The following is a 21,181-nucleotide window of genomic DNA, read 5'->3' on the forward strand; positions in this document are numbered from 1 at the left end:
TGGTCTTCCTCTGGATCGTTTTGCTGCCAACCTGGCAGAGAACACTTCTTTTGCTAATCTTTCTTCGCCCATTCTGTTTAAGTGACCATACCACCTGAGATTAGCTCTGCTAACGCATTCCTGGATGATGACAATGTCAAGTTCTTTCCTTATATCCTCGTTTTTAATATGATATTGCCATTGATGCCATCTGTTCACGCCCATATAAACTTTCTCAGGACTCTCATATCTGCGGTCTCTAGTCTTTGGTCAAATGTTTTACTTCTGACCCAGCTCTCAGATCCATAAGTTAAAACTGGTTTGAACACTGTCTTGTATACAGCTAATTTAGTGTTCCGACTAATTTCTCTCTTATTCCATATGAATTTATTCAATTGACTTCCCACCATACCAGCTTTGCTGATTCTGTTGTCTATTTCTATATTTAATTTACCATCTTCAGTAAAAATCGTGCCTAAGTAGCTGAAATGTATTACTTGTTCCACAGGTTCTCCATTCACAACACAGTTGACATTTTCAATGATTCTGCCTATTTTCATTGTCTTTGTCTTTTTATTGCTGACCTTCATACCATATCTATTACAACAGCTATTCAATTTAGTCAGAGAATCTTGCAGACTTGTAGCGGATTTATTTAGAAGTATGACATCATCCCCATAAAGCAAAGAGCTGACATTAACATCTCCAATTTTGATATCAGGTTTAATACTACATTCCTTCATAATGTGATCCATATAGATAATGAATAACAGAGGGGATAATTTACATCCTTGTCTCACACCAGATTTAACATTAAACCATCTTCCTGTACTTCCTTCAATTCTGACTGCTGACTTACAACTCAAATAAAGACTAAGTATTTGCTTGATATAATGCCCTATTGACACCATATAACTGTAGCATATTGAATATCTTCTCTCTTGGCACCTTGTCTTATGCCTTTTCCAAATCAACAAAACTTAAATACAGATCTTTGTTATATTCCCATGCTTTCTCGACTATTTGTCGTAAAGTGAAGATCTGATCCTGACAGCCTCTATTTGGCCTGAATCCAGCTTGTTCTTCACCAAGCTTTTCTTCCACAATTCTTCTCAACCGTCAAGTATACTTGCATAGATCTTGCCAGGAACACCCAGTAGGTCAATATCTCTGTAATTCTCACATTCAGTTTTATTTCCCTTTTTATATATGGGTACTATGAGAGCTCTGCTCCAATCATCGGGAATTCGTCCCTCTGTCCAGGCTTCCTGAACTATGCAGTGCAGCCACTGTAAGACTTTTATACCACCATACTTCATCATTTCTGGTCGAATATCATCTACTCCTGCTGCCTTTCCACATTTCAAGTCTTTGATGGCTTTTTCTACTTCAAGTATGGATATGTATTCCTGAATGTATGCCTAGTCAGTGTTTTTTACCACTGTGCTATCACTGCTTGTTTCATTTAGCAATTTTTCGAGGTAATTACTCCATACTTCAAGGATATCTTTTTCTCCTGTTTTCATGTCACCTTTATCATTTCTAACTCCTTTTAAAGCACCTTTCCTCCGTTTTTAAGCTTCTTCAACAACCTCCAGAACATTTTGCCACCTTCTTCCCAAAATATTTTTGTATGTCTCACAATTCCTACTCTGTTATTTAGATCCCCAACAAGGACCAACTTTTCCTTTTTCATTGTGTCAGTTGCTTTTTCTAAAGCATCAAAAAATTCCTCCGCTTCTACCTTTGTAGAACCTTCTGTGGGACGATAGGCACAAATAAGTCTCATTGTCCAGTTCCCCATTCTCATATTTGTCCACATTACTCTACTTGCGGCTGACTGCCATTCAAGAAGATTAGCCTCATATTTTGTGTTGAATACCATGGCTACTCCTTCTTTTCCTTGATTGTCATTGCCTGAATATAACATTTTTTATTTATTGCTCAGAAAGATCTCACCAGTTTTTATCTTTTTTGTTTCAGTCACCCCTATAATGTCGATCTGGTACTTATCTAATTCCTCAGCTAGCTCCGTTTCTTTGCCATTCAGGCTTCTTATGTCGATAGTGCTGATCTTTAACTCTGGTGATGTTGAGTTGGGGTGTGTTTTCAGATTTGTTGTGTGTGTGTGTATATATATATATTATATAAAGGACCCTAGTCTGAATACCATAGGTAACTAGTCTAGGAGTATACTGTCAAGGTGTAAGAACCAGATAGCTTAAAAAAGAATAGTTAAATTGGCTGATGTAATTAATTATTAATCTTATTTGGAATTTTATTTTTACTTTTATTTATTTTTTTAATCACAAGAGGTCAAGTTGCATGGGTTAAGTAGTGTTAGATGTGATGTAGATTCCTATGGCATATATTTCCTAAGGTGACCTAAGTTGAAATGGAGAATTTTTTTTTATTAAACTTTTATCTCAAACTCTAGTTGACTTCATAAATCTAATGTAATGGTTGAAATCTGATTGGCCATGTTTATCTGCATTATGACAAATAGTTCTCCTTGCATCTCTGATTATAATATTTATATATACACACACACACACACACATATACTTGGACTTCAGTATTAATGACCGTTTGTCCTTTTGAATCATTGATGCCACATTGTAGAATTTTTTTGTTATGTATATGTGTCAATCATTTCATAGTGAGAATGTCTGTAAAATATGGGGTGAAAATTATATAAATAAATAATTTTTCAGCAGATTTCCTGTGAAAAACCCTGATCTTAATTGATCTGATGCATAGCCCCACCCTTATGGGAAATGTTTCTCCTTGATGTTGCTCACCATTGTTATATGTGAGTGAAATAGATTGTGTGTGTGTGTTTATATACATACCCTGGTGCCTACGGCAGCCCCCCCCCCCCCCCCCCCCCCGAGTTCTGGCCTGATAAGCTGGTAAGAAGGGGGGGGGGTATGCGTCAGGGGGCAGAGCCCCCCCTAGTATATATATATATATGACAGAATATAATTTCCTTGCTTAGTAAACACAAGAAGTAGTTGTGAAAAAGAGGAAAGCATACCAAAAGCTCCTAGAAAATAAGTCAGCAGTTGACCTAAAAGAATACAGAGAAAAATGCAAGTGAACTAAGCTATATGTAAAAGTAACAAATAGAAAGTCATGGGAAAACTGGTAAGAATATAGAAGATTAATATCAGGAAGGTGGCAAAAGGTTGTACTGGCTATTAAAAAAAAAGTTTAGAAATGGAGGAGTACTGTAAAAGGAATCAAAGATGATAAAGGTAACATGAAAACTGACAATAAGGATATTCTAAGTATCTGCAGTTTGAAAAAATGGTTAATGAAATAAAACAGTAATGGAACAGTATTAGAATATAGGCACCAAATACATAATACATACTGTTCCCATTCCTTCAGACACCACTGCCTCATGACCCACACATGACAACTCCATCAAAAATCTGTAGCACCACATTCTCACACCCGGCGAAATCACCATCCTAAACGAAGGACTTAACTTCGCTATATATCCCCTAAATATGTACCGAAAAAGACATCGTTATTGAAGTCCATGCGAAACGTGAAAATGACCCAAACATAGATACAATATTCCAAAAAATAAACAACATTATAAATAGCAAAATAATAGTGAAACCAACATTACTTCCAGTTTACTAAGCGCCCTATTATCTTTAAGAAAGAACCCAGATATCATGATCACAAAAGCTGACAAAGGAGATACTGTAGTCATCATCAACAAAACCGATTACCACAACAAAATAATGGCCGTCTTAAACGACCAACACACCTACCAAAAAATCCACTATGATCCTACCCCCCGACCTCATAAAACAAATCAGCAGCACCCTATACACCTTAAAAAAGTCAAAACAAAACAGATAAAACCACAATGAGACACACAACCACACACACACTACACGCACCCCCTATATATGTTCGGGAACATCAAACCCACAAAGACAGTTATCTGATACGACCCATAGTCTCCTACAAGAACACCACATAGCTCCTTTATCAAAATTTGTTGCCAAACTCATCAAACCATTACTGACAACGTCTATCTGTATGATCAAAAATACAGACGACCTATTCCTGAAAATAATAACACTACCCCATCCCAAGATGACATCCTCACCTCACTAGATGCAACTTCATTATACACCAACATTGATGTCCCCAGAACATTAGACATTGTACACACACACTACTCACAGAGGACCACACACACATGCACAAAATTAACACCAAATGACATTATTAACTTGATCAAACTCACAATATCCGCCAACTTCTTTAAGTTCAACAACTCCTTATATATTCAAATTTTCTATCTCCCAACAATGGGCCAAAACATCAGTGGACAACTAGCAGAATTATTCCTGGCACACATAGAATCACTTCTACCCCCCCCCCCCCCCCCCCCCGCATCACCTTTTGTGGCAGATACGTAGATGATATTCTATGCATTGGTAAACCCTCACACATCACCACCTTACAAACATCCCTCAACAATTATAGCAACAGACTACAATTCACCATGGAAACAGAACAAATCCATCAATTTCTTAAACCTGACATTAATCAGAAGCAATAACAAAATAGCTACAAAGATATTCCACAAACCCACACATATCGGAAACTACCTCCATTTCAATTCATACCACCCATATTCCGTTAAAAAATCAATCATCCTATCACAATTTATGAATGCTTACAAATTCTCAACCAACAGTAATTATCTTAACACGGAATTAAAGTATTTAACACAGGTTTTCAAAAATTGCAACTATCCCACACATTAATAAGTTACATGAACAGTATAGCAAAATCCCATCGTAACAATAATCCAACCAAAACAGACTTCCCTACACGTATGGTCATCAAATTGCCATACATCCAAACACATATAAAGCCTACAAATTCATTTTCAAAACACACGAACTATAAGCTAGTATTCACCACGAACCAAAAATTAGCAACTCTCCTAAAACTCACTAAATTTCTCACACACAAAGAAATATTCGAACACCACAATGTAGTCTACAAATTTCCTTGTCAAAAAGACTGTGACATCGCCTACACTGGCTGTACAATTAGATCTTTATGGACCAGACTACATGAGCACTTCAAGGATTGCAATATTCCCATTCCAGAATATCTGAACATAAAAAAAACATCACAACATCAAAAAGAAAAATAAAACACAGAGTACAGGGAAGACAGAAATTGCAGCTCACGCCCTTGAACTGAAACATATCCCCCAAATCGACAAGGCCATAATCATTGACAAACAAGACAATGAAACAATGCTTAGAATATCCGAAACTATTGCCATAAAATGCGATGAAAATTCAATCAACGTCCACCGCCCCTAATTTCCAAATGTTGGACGATCCAGAACTTACAAATTAAGCCACACTTCCGGCCATTTAGCGACAACAAATGCCCTTATTTGGCAGATTCAACTTGCAGTCTTGACATAGCCCTATACTCATTCCGAAAATGTTCCGATGATGGTCAGTCGACCGAAACGGTCCGCACCCCGTTAATGCTCTCCCCTGTCCCAGTTTCCCCATAAGTAACCCTCCCAAAGTGTCCTTAAACACAATAATATATATATATATATATATATTATTATTAATAATAATATAAAACCGTGGTTTCCAAATTTATTTTTCCTGCGGCAAACCCCCCCCCCCCCACGCTCCCTTCCTCCCCACCTCGTTATAAACAACCTTCAGCAGGATCATGAAATTGGAAGACATCCTAATATCAAAACAAGGTATGTACAAATTTTTTCCACCTCTTTTATTCTGCTATAATTTCCTTCTATACTCACCCATAATGACCTAAAATATATATATACCCTTTTTTGAGTAATAATAGCCAATGTATTTAAAAATAAGGGGACACTCCTAAACAAAAACAGGCTATAATAGCCATAATTATAATAATAGTATTAGAATATATTCTAATAGTCAAACAGGACTATATATCAATACTTGAGGTATCAAAAGCTTGAAATATGGAAAGACAGCTGGAGTAAATGATATTTGACCATAAAGGATCAAACATGTAAGTATAAAAGTTTTGCAGTGTCAGTCAGTGCATAATTCTGGGGCCCTAGTCAGAACATCAAATTACATGATTAGAAGATTCCAGAGGAGTAGATCTCTCATCGTACTCGCCTATGAAAAAAGGGGAATAAAGCTGAATGTGAGAATTGCAGAGGAATTTTGCTCATAAATATTCCAGGCAAGCATGCTAGAAAAGAGGCTAAGAAAAATTTTATTAGAGAAATTTTACGTTTTATTCGTGTGGAGTTCCCCCAGTTCCTCGACCATCCTTTAGGACTGGTTAAGCCCTCCTAGTGAGGGATTAAGTATGTTTTTTATGACTAGATCCATTTGTGTGTGTGTGTTGACGGGCTGGTTTGCCTGCTCTGAGGGACTAAAAACCCAAGTTTCAGGTGAAAAAAACCCTCTACTTCCATTTGAGACTGGCTGACTCACCTTTAGTTGAAAGAGGCCAGATAAAGGTTCCTCATGTCATGGACAGGAATCGAACCCAGCTCTTTCTGACTAAAGGCTTCGTTTTTACCGAATGAGCTATGGAGGATCATAGAAGAGAAACGTAAAGAGGAACAAGTTGGGTTCAGGCCAAATAGAGGTTGTCAAGATCAGATTTTCATTTTATGACAAATAGTTGAAAAAGCATGGGAATATGACAAGGATTGCAGATTAACTTTGTAGATCTGGAAAAGGCATACAAGGTGTTTGGAGAAAAGCTTTTCAAACACTACAATTATATGGAGTTAATGGAACGAGCAGTACATAGTCTATATTTAGGCTGTCAGTCAACAGCTAGAATTGAAGGAAATGCATGATGTAATATCAAGTGTGAAGACAAGTTTGGAAGTGTAAGGAAGCACAAAGGATGCTGAAATAAGTGTGCCATGGAGTGAATGGTTGAAGTCCGATTGGCCATGCTTATCTGTATTATGGGAAATGGTTCTCCTTGCATCTCTAATTATAATATTTATATACACACATGTACTTGGACTTCAGTATTAATGACTTTGTTTATCCTTTTGTCCTGAAATAAGTGTGCCTTGCCAAGATTTTTCTTGTCACCATGCTGCCCAAATGTGGCTAGTCATCGATTTAAGTGTATGCCACTGTGTAGTCATTGTCAGCTGAACAACTGGCTCACAGAGTTATTTAAAATGTAACATTTGGCTTGTGTAAGCTGGTTTCAGCATACTTCTCAATATATCTGAACTCCTACACTGTTGCCACAAGACTGAGAGAACAATGTGGAAATTTGCTGAAATCATGCTAGACAGTGTGCACTGAAATGTGAATTAGCATTAATCTTTGTGAATGCTTTCTAGGTGATGTAATCAGAAATGTGCAGGCATGCACAGTAGGCACATACATGCAGCTATGTTCAGTAACCAGAATGAAGTCCTACATAATATGACATTTATTGATTGATTCTGCCAGAGAGGCATGTGGTGAGGTTGTCTGCAAGGATAAAAAAAATCAGAACTCCCTGGTGGACACAGGAAGTTAAAGAGGCAGTGAAGGAAAAGAAGCAAGCATATCAAAAGTTCCTGTCAAATAAGTCAGCTTGTGCTCTTAGAGAATACAGAGACAAATGCAAGAATGCTAAACAGTGTGTAAAACTAGCAAAACAAAAGTCATGGGAGGACTTTGGCAAGAATATAGAAAATAAATATCAAAAAGGTGGCAAAATATTCTGGAGGTTGTTGAAGAAGCTTAGGAATGGAGGAAAGAGTGCTGTAAAAGGAGTTAGAGATGATAAAGGTGACATGAAAACAGGAGAAAAAGATATCCTTGAAGTATGGAGTAATTACTTTGAAAAACTGCTAAATGAAGCAAGCAGTGATGACAGCACAGTGGTAAAAAACACTAACTAGGCATGCAGTCAGAAATACATATCCATACTTAAAGCAGAAAATGCCATCAAAGGCTTGAAATGTGGAAAGGCAGCAGGAGTAGATGATATTTGACCAGAAATGCTGAAGTATAGTGGTATAAGAGTCTTACAGTGGCTGCACTGCATAGTTCAGAAAGCCTGGACAGAGGGACGAATTCCTGATGATTGGAGTAGAGCTCTCATAGTACCCATATATAAAAAGGGAAATAAAACTGAATGTGAGAATTACAGAGGCATTTCATTACTGAGTGTTCCTAGCAAGATCTATGCATGTATACTTGAGAAATGGTTGAGAATAATTGTGGAAGAAAGCTTGGTGAAGAACAAGCTGGATTCAGGCCAAATAGAGGCTGTCAGGATCAGATCTTCAGAGATCTATATTTGAGTTTTGTCGATTTGGAAAAGGCATATCACAAGGTGCCAAGAGAGAAGCTATTCAATACGCTACAGTTATATGGTGTCAATGGGGCATTATATCAAGCAATACTTAGTCTTTATTTGAGTTGTAAGTCAGCAGTTAGAATTGAATGAAGTACAGGAAGATGGTTTAATGTTAAATCTGGTGTGAGACAAGGATGTACATTATCCCCTCTGCTATTCATTATCTATATGGATCACATTATGAAGGAAAGTGGTATTAAACATGATATCAAATTTGGAGATGTTAATGTCAGTTCTTTGCTTTATGCGGATGATGTTATACTTCTAAATAAATCCGCTACAAGTCTGCAAGATTCTCTGACTAAATTGAATAGCTGTTGTAATAGATATGGTATGAAGTTCAGCAATAAAAAGACAAAGACAATGAAAATAGGCAGAATCATTGAAAATGTCAACTGTGTTGTGGATGGAGAACCTGTGGAACAAGTGAAACATTTCAGCTACTTAGGCACGAATTTTACTGAAGATGGTAAATTAAATATAGAAATAGACAACAGAATCAGCAAAGCTTCGATGGTAGGAAGTCAATTGAATAAATTCATATGGAATAAGAGAGAAATTAGTTGGAACACTAAATTAGCTGTATACAAGACAGTGTTCAAACCAGTTTTAACTTATGGATCTGAGAGCTGGGTCAGAAGTAAAACACTGTACCAAAGACTAGAGACCACAGATATGAGAGTCCTGAGAAAGATTATAGGCGTGAACAGATGGCATCAATGGCAATGTTATATTAAAAACAAGGATAATAGGAAAGAACTTGACATTGTCAACATCCAGGAATGCGTTAGCAGAGCTAATCTCAGATGGTATGGTTGTTTAAACAGAATGGGGGAAGAAAGATTAGCAAAACAAGTGTTCTATGCCAGGTTGGCAGCAAAACGACCCAAAGGAAGACCAAGATATAGGTTGATTGATATGGTACAAAGTGCCTTAGACGATAGAAATATAAGATCTGATAATGTTGGAGTCTTGACAAGTAACAGACTGATTTGGAGGAAAATTGTAGATAGGAAGTTAGTAATTATGTAATTTTTTCATGTAGTACTGTCATATCCTGTACACCCCTTGAGGGTACATGGCAGGAATTTGATGATGATGATGTTATTATTCTTTTCCCATTTGCTAATACACATGAAGAAGAGCCTTGTAATAAGATTGAAGCTAGTTGTGTTTCATTATTAAAAAAAAAAAAAAAAAAAAACTAGAATTACATTTTAGTCTTCTAATGGACCTCTTTTTTTCTTACCTTTATTTTATCAACACCACATGCAAAAGGTCACAAGATCTATAATGCGAGATTTCTGTAGGTGAGGGAGCTCAGCAGGCTGTGTGACAGTAAAGGCTCATTTTTTTTTCTCAGAAAATATAATTTATTTAACATTGGCCTTTACATGCATTAATTCCTGATCTTTCATGAGCATTCTGTTATTTTACAACAAAGTCGCTATTTTATATACACCCATTGCTGAGTGAGAGATGCCAGCTCCATGAGTCTTTGCTCTGATATCGGAGCTCTTCCTGAATAGCTTATTTCAGCTTGTCCTCAGTTGCAGAAATTGGGAGTGGGGTAGGGTATACCATCTGTAGAGTGTGCCTTGCCAAGATTTTCCTTGTCACCAGTCCATTAGAAACAAAAATAAGACTCTCCTTTTCTATAACCATTCCCAACCTCAAATCAGTTTGCAAATACAGGATGCAAGTGCAACTTATTGCTGGACTGATTTTCCTCATCAGCCCATAGCCTTGATCTGGCACTCTCACTGCCACCTGTTCAGTACTTTGAAGGATGCAGTTTGCAGATAATGAGCTAAAACAAGCTATTCATGTAGAACCTTTGTCGAAGTAAATACTAAGTCAGCATCTCTCTCTCTCTTTGTGTGATGGCAAAAGTGCATAGAAGATGATAAACTGTTGAAAAATGACAACGTTTGTGAAAAATGGAGGATTAATCCATGTAAAAGCCATTGTTTAAATATATTTTCTGAGGGAAAAAAAAACAAACAAACTAGGAGACCACTTCCGTATCACTCCTTGTAGCGTCAGAAAAAAGGAATCTTAAATACATCAAACAGCTGTTTGTTAAACATCGTTCAATTTATCTAACAAAAGGGGATTACAATAGCAAATTGTACGAGCTCCAAGTACAAGCCTCTTGATAATACCCATTTTCGGTGATGAATGATGGTTAGAGGAGTGAATGTATCTGCCTGTAAAGGTTGGCTTCTGATAAACTGAAAATTCAACATGACCTGTGGGATTATGAATTATTAATGTATTCAAAAAGGGTAGTTGGTTATTAGATTCATGTTCAGTAGTGAACTTGGTTTGGAAGTATAAGAAGTTCATTTTCTCTAGGAACTGAAATAATTCTGACTCACTATGGGACTAGCCTGCAAATATATTAACAAAACATAAGCATATGCGATGCTGTGGAAATGGAAATATAGTGTCAAATAGTTTTTAACAGATGCTATATAAAATAATCAGCTAACGCTCGTGAGATAGGACTGCCCATTGCTGTTCCTTCTATTTGTTTGAACAACTTATTAAGCCATGTAAAATAGCTTACATTGATGATGCATTTAAATAGGTTAACAATGTCCTCTGGGAAATCAGATTGTAAAAACTAAATAGCTTTTTGTATTGGCATGTTTATGAATTGGGAAACTACATAAAAAGAAACTGTAATCTCATTATTAGGCAGATCTAGATCTTTTATTTTCTCTTTAAAATCAAGACTGTTTTTGATATAAGAACTGGTGTGGTCAGTGAGATTCCAAAGATGACAAGACATGTTTTGCAAGTAAATGGGCAAGCCAATACAGTCTGCTACCGGACATAGTGGATTGCCATCTTTATGTATTTTAGGAAGACCATAGAGATGAGATGAATGGGCATGACTGAATTCGTAACCTCTCAACAGTAGTGTGATATCTCACAGTTGTTCATTGTACTAACAATGAACAACTGTGGGATATCACACTACTGTTTTGATTTGACTTTTTGACTGATTTGACTTTTTGCTCGATCCCTGCTAATAACACTGTAGGTTGACTTATAAGATATTGATTTTACAATTATACTTCGTGGTATTCATGACATGACAACGTATTCATTCATGGTATTCGTGATCGTCCTCTTTCGGCATACTGCACCCTCATATACAACTTTCTGACACCTATCTGATAGCCAGTCACTAATCCAACTCAAAAGTCTGTTATCCAATCCCACCTCTTTCGATTTATTTAACAGTTTGTTGTGTGGCTTTTGCAATTGAATAAATTCGTATGGAATAAGAGAGAAATTAGTTGGAACTTCATTAGCAAAACAAGTGTTCTCTGCCAGGTTGGCAGGAAAACGACCCAGAGGAAGACCAAATATAGGTGGATTGGTACAAAGTGCCTTAGACGATAGAAATATAAGATCTGATAATGTTGGAGTCTTGACAAGTAACAGACTGATTTGGAGGAAAATTGTAGATAGGAAGTTAGTAATGATGTAAATTTTTCATGTAGTACTATCATATCCTGTACACCCCATGAAAATACATTGCAGGAATTTGATGATGATCATATTCATGACAACAGTGGTATTATATTTATTAGCCTTCGTGATGACAATATTGATGTTCTGGCATAGGGAGCGAAGAGCTTGTGCTTCTAAGAAGGGTGGTTTTTGCTTTGTATAAAATTTGGACGGTCTCGAAATGTAATTTATTTGATTCATCTATGTGTAATTAAAGTAGTTAAACCCATCCCAATATCATTAATATTAAAATTGAACAACAACAGTCCCAAAACTGACCCTTGCAGCACACCACCAGTGACCGTCCTCTTTTGGGATACTGCACCCCCATATACAACTTTCTGACACCTATCTGATAGCCAGTCACTGATCCAACTCAGAAGTCTGTTATCCAATCCCACCTGTTAAGATTTATTTAACAGCTTGATGTGTGGCTTTTGCAAAATCTAAGTATACTGTATATTCATTTCCCTTGTCCAAGACATTTGTCACCATGTTATAGTACATAAGTAAGTTAATAAAACACCTTCCTTTAACAAACCCTTGCTAACAACCACAGAGAATACTGTTATCATCCCATTTCTGTATCCTAGTTCTCATCAATCTCTCTCTCTAAGGTTAAATCATTTGGCAGAATGAAACCTGCTCATCATCCAAACTGTGTGATAGATTTTGAGATCACTTTGTGAAGACCATTTATGTATATAAGGAAGAGAGTAAATGATAGTCCTGAGGAACACATGCATTGGTAGAGGAATCTAAGAGAGAGATAGGATACCACACACATTCTGCTCAGTTAATGCCCAGGATGTTGCCTTTGTCTTGGGGTTTTCATTATTATAATTTAATCTGGGTGAGAAAGGTGGTAGCATAAATGGATAGAAATGGCCTTTGCAAGGAATCAGAAGTCATTAGTCATTTTTACAAGAGGCAGGTTTTTTGGATTTAGCAGTTAGAGCAGTTATTGGTGTTTTGCAATTGTATCTTCACTGCATGCTGCTCAAATGCAGCTGCAAATTTTGTCTTGAACCTATTATTATATTTTTCTTATTGATTTTATTTTTATTTTTAATCTTTGCTTTGTTACATTCGTTAGTAAACGAAGAGTTGTTTTTTTTGGGGGTGGGTCGAAAATGAATGTCTTTATTCTAGTAAGGATAGTTTCTGTAACTAAATTGATTCAAATATTTGGATGAGGAAAGTGTAAACAACTTAAACATGTGTCAGGTTTAAGTTGTTGTAAGCACTGGAGGTCATTTCTCTTGTCACTGTTGCAATGCCAGAGGGTATCTGAAGAGATGGCATTCCATTAGAGAACAAACATGTATACAATTATGGTTTTAGTTACTGAAAAAGGGGTGCTTAAGGGTCAAAGCTGTATAACTGAGAGGAGACCTCCACATAGCCTTTAAAGGAATGCGGAGAACCGACCAGGGCTTCTGACCTAATGTCCAGTCCTCACCTTCTCGTGGTGCACCCTGTTGGGTATCTACTTTGATACTGAACGAACGAGGATGGGCTGGCAATTTGGTATTTAGCCGACCAAATTGTATTCTTATTGGTTAAACCAAAATAAAAAATGATGGTACAACATGACAAAATTTCATTCCGGCTGGGGCGTCGCCCGGTTAAACAAGGCCGCTGTTGTTTTCGCCAGGGAACCAGGGCGAACAGCGAAAAGTCAGCTACTGGAACAAATCTGAAAACACACCCCAACTCAACATCACCAGAGTTAAAGATCGGTACTATCAACGTAAGAAGCCTGAATGGCAAAGAAATGGAGCTAGCGGAGGAATTAGATAAGTAAATATCGACATAATAGGGGAGACTGAAACAAAAAAGACCAAAACTGGTGAGATCTTTCTGAGCAATAAATACAAAACGTTATATTCAGGCAATGACAATCAAGGAAAAGAAGGAGTAGCCATAGTATTCAACACAAAATACGAGGCTAATCTTCTTGAATGGCAGTCAGTCTCAAGTAGAGTAATGTGGGCAAATATGAGAATGGGGAACTGGAGAATGAGACTTATTTGTGCCTATGGTCCCACAGAAGGTTCTACTAAGGTAGAAGTGGAGGAATTTTTTGAGGCTTTAGAAAAAGCAACTGACACAATGAAAAGGAAAAGTTGGTTCTTCTTGGGGATCTAAATAGCAGAGTAGGAAATGATTGTGAGACATACAAAAATATTTTAGGAAAATTTGTCGAAAAGAGCAAAGCAAATAATAATGGCAAATATCTGTTAGATATTTGATTAAACAAGGCCGCTGTTGTTTTCGCCAGGGAACCAGGGCGAACAGCAAAAAGTCAGCTACTGGAACAAATCTGAAAACACACCCCAACTCAACATCACCAGAGTTAAAGATCGGTATTATCAATGTAAGAAGCCTGAATGGCAAAGAAATGGAGCTAGCAGAGGAATTAGATAAGTAAAGATCGACATAATAGGGGAGACTGAAACAAAAAAGACCAAAACTGGTGAGATCTTTCTGAGCAATAAATACAAAATGTTATATTCAGGCAATGACAATCAAGGAAAAGAAGGAGTAGCCATAGTATTCAACACAAAATACGAGGCTAATCTTCTTGAATGGCAGTCAGTCTCAAGTAGAGTAATGTGGGCAAATATGAGAATGGGGAACTGGAGAATGAGAGTTATTTGTGCCTATGGTCCCACAGAAGGTTCTACTAAGGTAGAAGTGGAGGAATTTTTTGAGGCTTTAGAAAAAGCAACTGACACAATGAAAAGGAAAAGTTGGTTCTTCTTGGGGATCTAAATAGCAGAGTAGGAAATGATTGTGAGACATACAAAAATATTTTAGGAAAATTTGTCGAAAAGAGCAAAGCAAATAATAATGGCAAATATCTGTTAGATATTTGATTAAACAAGGCCGCTGTTGTTTTCGCCAGGGAACCAGGGCGAACAGCAAAAAGTCAGCTACTGGAACAAATCTGAAAACACACCCCAACTCAACATCACCAGAGTTAAAGATCGGTACTATCAACGTAAGAAGCCTGAATGGCAAAGAAATGGAGCTAGCAGAGGAATTAGATAAGTAAAGATCGACATAATAGGGGAGACTGAAACAAAAAAGACCAAAACTGGTGAGATCTTTCTGAGCAATAAATACAAAATGTTATATTCAGGCAATGACAATCAAGGAAAAGAAGGAGTAGCCATAGTATTCAACACAAAATACGAGGCTAATCTTCTTGAATGGCAGTCAGTCTCAAGTAGAGTAATGTGGGCAAATATGAGAATGGGGAACTGGAGAATGAGACTTATTTGTGCCTATGGTCCCACAGAAGGTTCTACTAAGGTAGAAGTGGAGGAATTTTTTGAGGCTTTAGAAAAAGCAACTGACACAATGAAAAGGAAAAGTTGGTTCTTGTTGGGGATCTAAATAGCAGAGTAGGAAATGATTGTGAGACATACAAAAATATTTTAGGAAAATTTGTCGAAAAGAGCAAAGCAAATAATAATGGCAAATATCTGTTGGATTTCTGCTCAGGACATGGACTGGTTATTACTAACACCATGTTCCAACATAAAAATGTGCACAAATTCACATGGAGAGAAGAGGCTAGGAATAAGAAAAGTCTCATTGATTATGTTATTGTTGATAGTGATGTTTTCTCCCTGGTGCAGGACACCAGAGTGTACAGAGGATTTGAAATTGGAAGTGATCACTATTTAGTCTTGAGCAGGATAAAATTAAATTTCATATTGAAAAGAATAACATGTAAGAAAGTTTTAAAGTGAATAAAAGTTGAGCAGCTCTCAGATGTGAACTGTAGACTAAAATACAGAAAGATTAATGAAAAGAAAATGAAAGAGTTTGAGAACAGGAATCAAACCTTGGAGATTCAGTGGCAAACTCTGAAGAAAACATTGACTGATTCTGCCAGAGAGGCATGTGGTGAGGTTGTGTGCAAGGATAAAAAAATCAGAACTCCCTGGTGGACACAGGAAGTTAAGGAGGCAGTTAAGGAAAAGAAGAAAGCATATCAAAAGTTCCTGTCAAATAAGTCAGCTTTTACTCTTACAGAATACAGAGACAAATATAAGAAAGCTAAACAGTGTGTAAAACTAGCTAAACAAAAGTCCTGGGAGGACTTTGGCAAGAATATAGAAAATAAATATCAAGAAGGCGGCAAAGTATTCTGGAGGTTGTTGAAGAAGCTTAGGAATGGAGGAAAGAGTGCTGTAAAAGGAGTTAGAGATGATAAAGGTGACATGAAAACAGAAGAAAAAGATATCCTTGAAGTATGGAGTAATTATTTTGAAAAACTGCTAAATGAAACAAGCAGTAATGACAGCACAGTTATAAAAAACACTGACCAGGCATGCAGTCAGAAATATATATCCATACTTGAAGTAGAAAAAGCCATCAAAGGTTTGAAATGTGGAAAGGCAGCAGGAGTAGATGATATTCGACCAGAAATGCTGAAGTATGGTGGTATAAAAGTCTTACAGTGGCTGCACTGCATAGTTCAGAAAGCCTGGACAGAGGGACGAATTCCCGATGATTGGAGTAGAGCTCTCATGGTACACATATATTAAATGGGAAATAAAACTGAATGTGAGAATTACAGAGGTATTTCCCTACTGAGTTTTCCTGGCAAGATCTATGCAAGTATACTTGAGAAACGGTTGAGAAGAATTGTGGAAGAAAAGGTTGGTGAAGAACAAGCTGGATTCAGGCCGAATAGAGGCTGTCAGGATCAGATCTTCACTTTACGACAAATAGTTGAGAAAGCATGGGAATATAACAAAGATCTGTATTTAATTTTGTCGATTTGGTAAAGGCATATGACAAGGTGCCAAGAGAGAAGCTATTCAATTTGCTGCGGTTATATGTTGTCAATGGGGCATTATATCAAGCAATACTTAGTCTTTATTTGAGTTGTAAGTCAGCAGTTAGAATTGAAGGAAGTACAGGAAGATGGTTTAATGTTAAATCTGGTGTGAGACAAGGATGTACATTATCCCATCTGTTATTCATTATCTATGTGGATCACATTATGAAGGAAAGTGGTATTAAACCTAATATCAAAATTGGAGATGTTAATGTCAGCTCTTTGCTTTATGCGGATGATGTTATACCTTTAAATAAATCCGCTACAAGTCTGCAAGATTCTCTGACTAAATTGAATAGCTGTTGTAATAGATATGGTATGAAGTTCAGCAATAAAAAGACAAAGACAATGAAAATAGGCAGAATCATTGAAAATGTCAACTGTGTTGTGAATGGAGAACCTGTGGAACAAGTGAAACATTTCAGCTACTTAGGCACGATTTTTAGTGAAGATGGTAAATTAAATAGAGAAATAGACAACAGAATCAGCAAAGCTGGTATAGTGGGAAGTCAATTGAATAAATTCATATGGAATAAGAGAGAAATTAGTCGGAACACTAAATTAGCTGTATACAAGACAGTGTTCAAACCAGTTTTAACTTATGGATCTGAGAGCTGGGTCAGAAGTAAAACACTTGACCAAACACTAGAGACTGCAGATATGAGAGTCCTGAGAAAGATTAGAGGCGTGAACAGATGTCATCAATGGCAATATGATATTAAAAATGAGGATATTAGGAAAGAACTTGACATTGTCAGCATCCAGGAATGCGTTAGCAGAGCTAATATCAGGTGGTATGGTCACTTAAACAGAATGGGCGAAGAAAGATTAGCAAAAGAAGTGTTCTCTGCCAGGTTGGCAGGAAAACGACCCAGCTGAAGACCAAGATATAGGTGGATTGATACGGTACAAAGTGCCTTAGACGACAGAAATATAAGATCTTATAATGTTGGAGTCTTGACAAGTAACAGACTGATTTGGAGGAAAATTGTAGATAGGAAGTTAGTAATGATGTAAATTTTTCATGTAGTAATGTCATATCCTGTACACCCCTAGAGGGTACATGGCAGGAATTTGATGATGTTACTGAAAAGATACCTAATGTGCTGAAAAGAAAAAGAAATCCAGCAGGTTACTTAACATTATTATTAGTCCAGCCTGAATATTGCTGTTTCTTACTCTGGTGTTTAGATCCCTAATACAAATGTAATTTATTTGATTCATCTATGTGCTATTAAAGTAGTTAAACCCATCCCAATACATTAATATAGAAAAAGAACAACAGTCCCAAAACTGACCCTTGCAGCACCCCATTAGTGACTGTCCTCTTTCGGGATACTGAACCCCCATGTACATCTTTCTGACACCTATCTGACAGCCAATCACTGATCCAGCTCAGAAGCCTATTATCCAATCCCACCTGTTTTGATTTATTTGACAGCTTGTTGTGTGGCAGCCAGTTTTTTCTTATTATCAGATACCATTTATAATAAACTCAAATAATTCCTTTACTTCTTGTCTGCTATGCTTTATAGAAAACAATAAGTATAAATAAGTCTCATCATCTAATTTTCCATTTTGAAATTTGTTCATATCATTCTGGATGAAATTGCCTACCATTGAAAAAGTTTTAACATGTTCAATATTGAATACTGTCACTATTCTTTTCATTCCCTGGTGAGTGAATATATCATTTGATAGTTAATACTTATTATGTTCACATTGTTTATCTATACCATCTCAAATTGGTGAAGCAGCTAATATGATAGAAATAAGCAAGAATTGAACATTGGATCAGAAGCCTAGTCAGTTCTGGGCATAGTCAATATATCAAGGTGTCCCAATTATTTAGTGTTAATTTTAATGAAATAGTACCACACAAAGAACTGCAATCTTATTATTATTATTATTATTATTATTTTTTTTTAATTTCGTAACGTAATATTTGGCTCTACTTTCAGGAGTGCTTTAAGAGAAAGACACATATCATATGGTGATCTTGAAGTTGGTGCTGTATATGAAGTAAGCGTTTCTGACTACAATTTTGTCTGCTAAAATGTATTAACATATAATGTTTGTATCATGTAGAAAATTTTTATTTTATCTTTCTTGAGATCTCTAAACTTCCTCATTTTTGTAAAATTTAAATTTGTAAATAATGATACCAAAAATCCATATAATACGTTATATAAGGCCATACACAAGAGTTGCAACTCTAATACAAAAATATACCATATTGGGAAAATGATATACTGAAGGCTGTTCCAGTGAAAAAGGCTAAGAATTGGGTGTGATGTATGAAGCTAATCTTTGTATAGATGTTGCTGACCAGTAGCTGCTAATTTTTTACATATTTTGCGGATAGCGAAAAAATGGTGGTGACTAGTTCAGTGGAGCAGTCCCCACAAAATTATCTACCGAAAAGACATAATAGAAACAGAGCATTTAGGAAGAAGGTGACTGGAGAGTTTTTGTGTGGGTAGAGGGATCTGTTAAGTGGATTACCCTCTTCTGGATAGTATCAAGCACCATTAGGAAGAATTTAAGTACTTCATTCCATATGGAAGAAAAATATTTTTCCAGTTTTGGTGAGAAGAAATGTCTTCTCACCAACGCTGGAAACAGAAGTGGATATGAAATGTTTTGGAGGGTGAAGAGGCTATAGTGATGTGTTTGTTCCAGAAAAGGCTAAACGTATAAGTCATCCCAAAAAGAAAACTTTGGTCTTGATTGGAAACATTAATGTTATCAATACAAAATTAATAACTGAAAAAACTCACGTACAAAGATTATTTAATAGTATAATTTTCGCGTCACAGGCATCTTCAGTACATTAAGCTCAAATTAAACAATAACTGACAATTGCAAAAAGCGCCACCTAAGTAGCTGGTGTAAGATAACTAAAAAGGTCAATAACTTTCCTAAAAAAAAAAAAAAAAAATTAAAAAAAAAATCAATACAATAAAAAGTTAGGAAAGATTAGCTGATTTGTAAAGTACTATCCTCCCATAAAGGGGATAGATGTAAGCCGTCGGATCTGTTTAAGTTAGGAGAATAAAGTAGAGTTTCACATGTTTCTTTATAAAGGCGTTCCATGAGAAACTGACTTTTGTGAAGAACTCTTGTCTTTCTCCAATGAACTCTGTGTCTAGTGATGATGGCATGTTCTGCAAGTCCAGACTTTTCAGGTTTAAAGTATTCAACTTATTGGCCTCTTACATCGGATCCTACCCGGAGTCAATTGAAGAGACTTAATTCTCTTATTGATAATGTATCTACGTGGAATGAAGATCAAAAGAAAAAACTTAAAACTTCTTCGGTCATCCACCTAGATTGTGTGGTCTTCCAAAAGTTCATAAACTAGGCATTCCGTGAAGACCAGTTGTAGATTGTATAGGTTGCCCCACTTAAAAAATCTCAAAATTTTTATCAAATTTACTCTCCTCTTCAACTAGAAGAACTGATACTTATATAAAAAGTACTCGGATTTCAAAAATAAAATTTCAGATCTTCACTAGGACGTTTCTGATATCTTGATCAGTTTAGATGTTGTTTCTTTATTTACAGATGTGCCTCTTTCGGAAAGCATTGAATTACTACAACAGGAATTTCCTTCAGACATTGTAAATGTATTTGATTTTGTAATAAATTCTGGTTATTTTTCCTTTAAAAATAAGTTGTATCAACAAATTGAAGGAACAGCAATAGGTAATCCTCTTTCTCCTGCTATCTCCAATTTCTTTATGGAACATTTTGAACAACGTATCTTTGACAACATATCTCCCAGACCTACTCATTGGTTCAGATATGTCGATGACATTTTTGCTGTATGGAATGGCTCTTCGGATGAACTTCAACAATTTCTCACTCAGTTAAATGCATTTCATCCTAGGATCAAGTTTACTCTAGAAGTAGAATCAAATAAGCAGTTAGCCTTTTTTAGATCTTCTAATTCTTTGCCAACCAGATGGTAGCCTACATTTCTCAGTTTATAGAAAGAAGATTCATACAGGCCATTATATCCATGCGGAATCTCATCACCATCCCAGTCAAAAGGCAGGAACTATTAAAACACTGGTTCATCGGGCCCACGCCTTTTGTTCTTCGGACGATCTTTTACAGAAAGAACTACAATATATAACTTCTTCCTTTCTATCTAATGGTTATAAGAATTGCTTCGTTAAAAGAACTTTGAGTAGTTTTAATATGTCTTCCTCTTCAAACACAGAAGAAATAACGCACATTACTCCCCCTTATGTACAAGGCATCAGTGAACGTATAGCAAAAGTTTTAAAACCACTGAATATTTTTGTTGCCTTTCGACCATTCAGAAAAATCTCCACCTTTCTCACTTCTCCTAAGGACAAGCTTCCACATCTTAATCATCCAGGTGTCTACCAGATTCTGTGCTCT

At 36.4% G+C, this 21,181-nt stretch overlaps 1 protein-coding gene across 2 annotated transcripts in view; it reads left to right on the plus strand.

The window, feature by feature from the left end:
- Positions 1-21,181, plus strand: part of Rrp5 (Ribosomal RNA Processing 5) — a 681,802-nt gene that overhangs the window by 196,837 nt on the left and 463,784 nt on the right. For both annotated transcript variants that reach the window (XM_090392300.1, XM_090392301.1), the window contains exon 12: positions 18,730-18,790. In XM_090392300.1, the coding sequence (XP_090248426.1) occupies positions 18,730-18,790 (61 nt within the window). The remainder of the gene's footprint in view (positions 1-18,729; positions 18,791-21,181) is intronic.

Source organism: Typopeltis vanoorti, chromosome 5, assembly GCF_054136105.1.
Source record: "Typopeltis vanoorti isolate ZY-2024b chromosome 5, IOZ_Tvanoo_1.0, whole genome shotgun sequence".
Classification (NCBI taxonomy): Eukaryota; Metazoa; Arthropoda; class Arachnida; order Uropygi; family Thelyphonidae; genus Typopeltis; species Typopeltis vanoorti.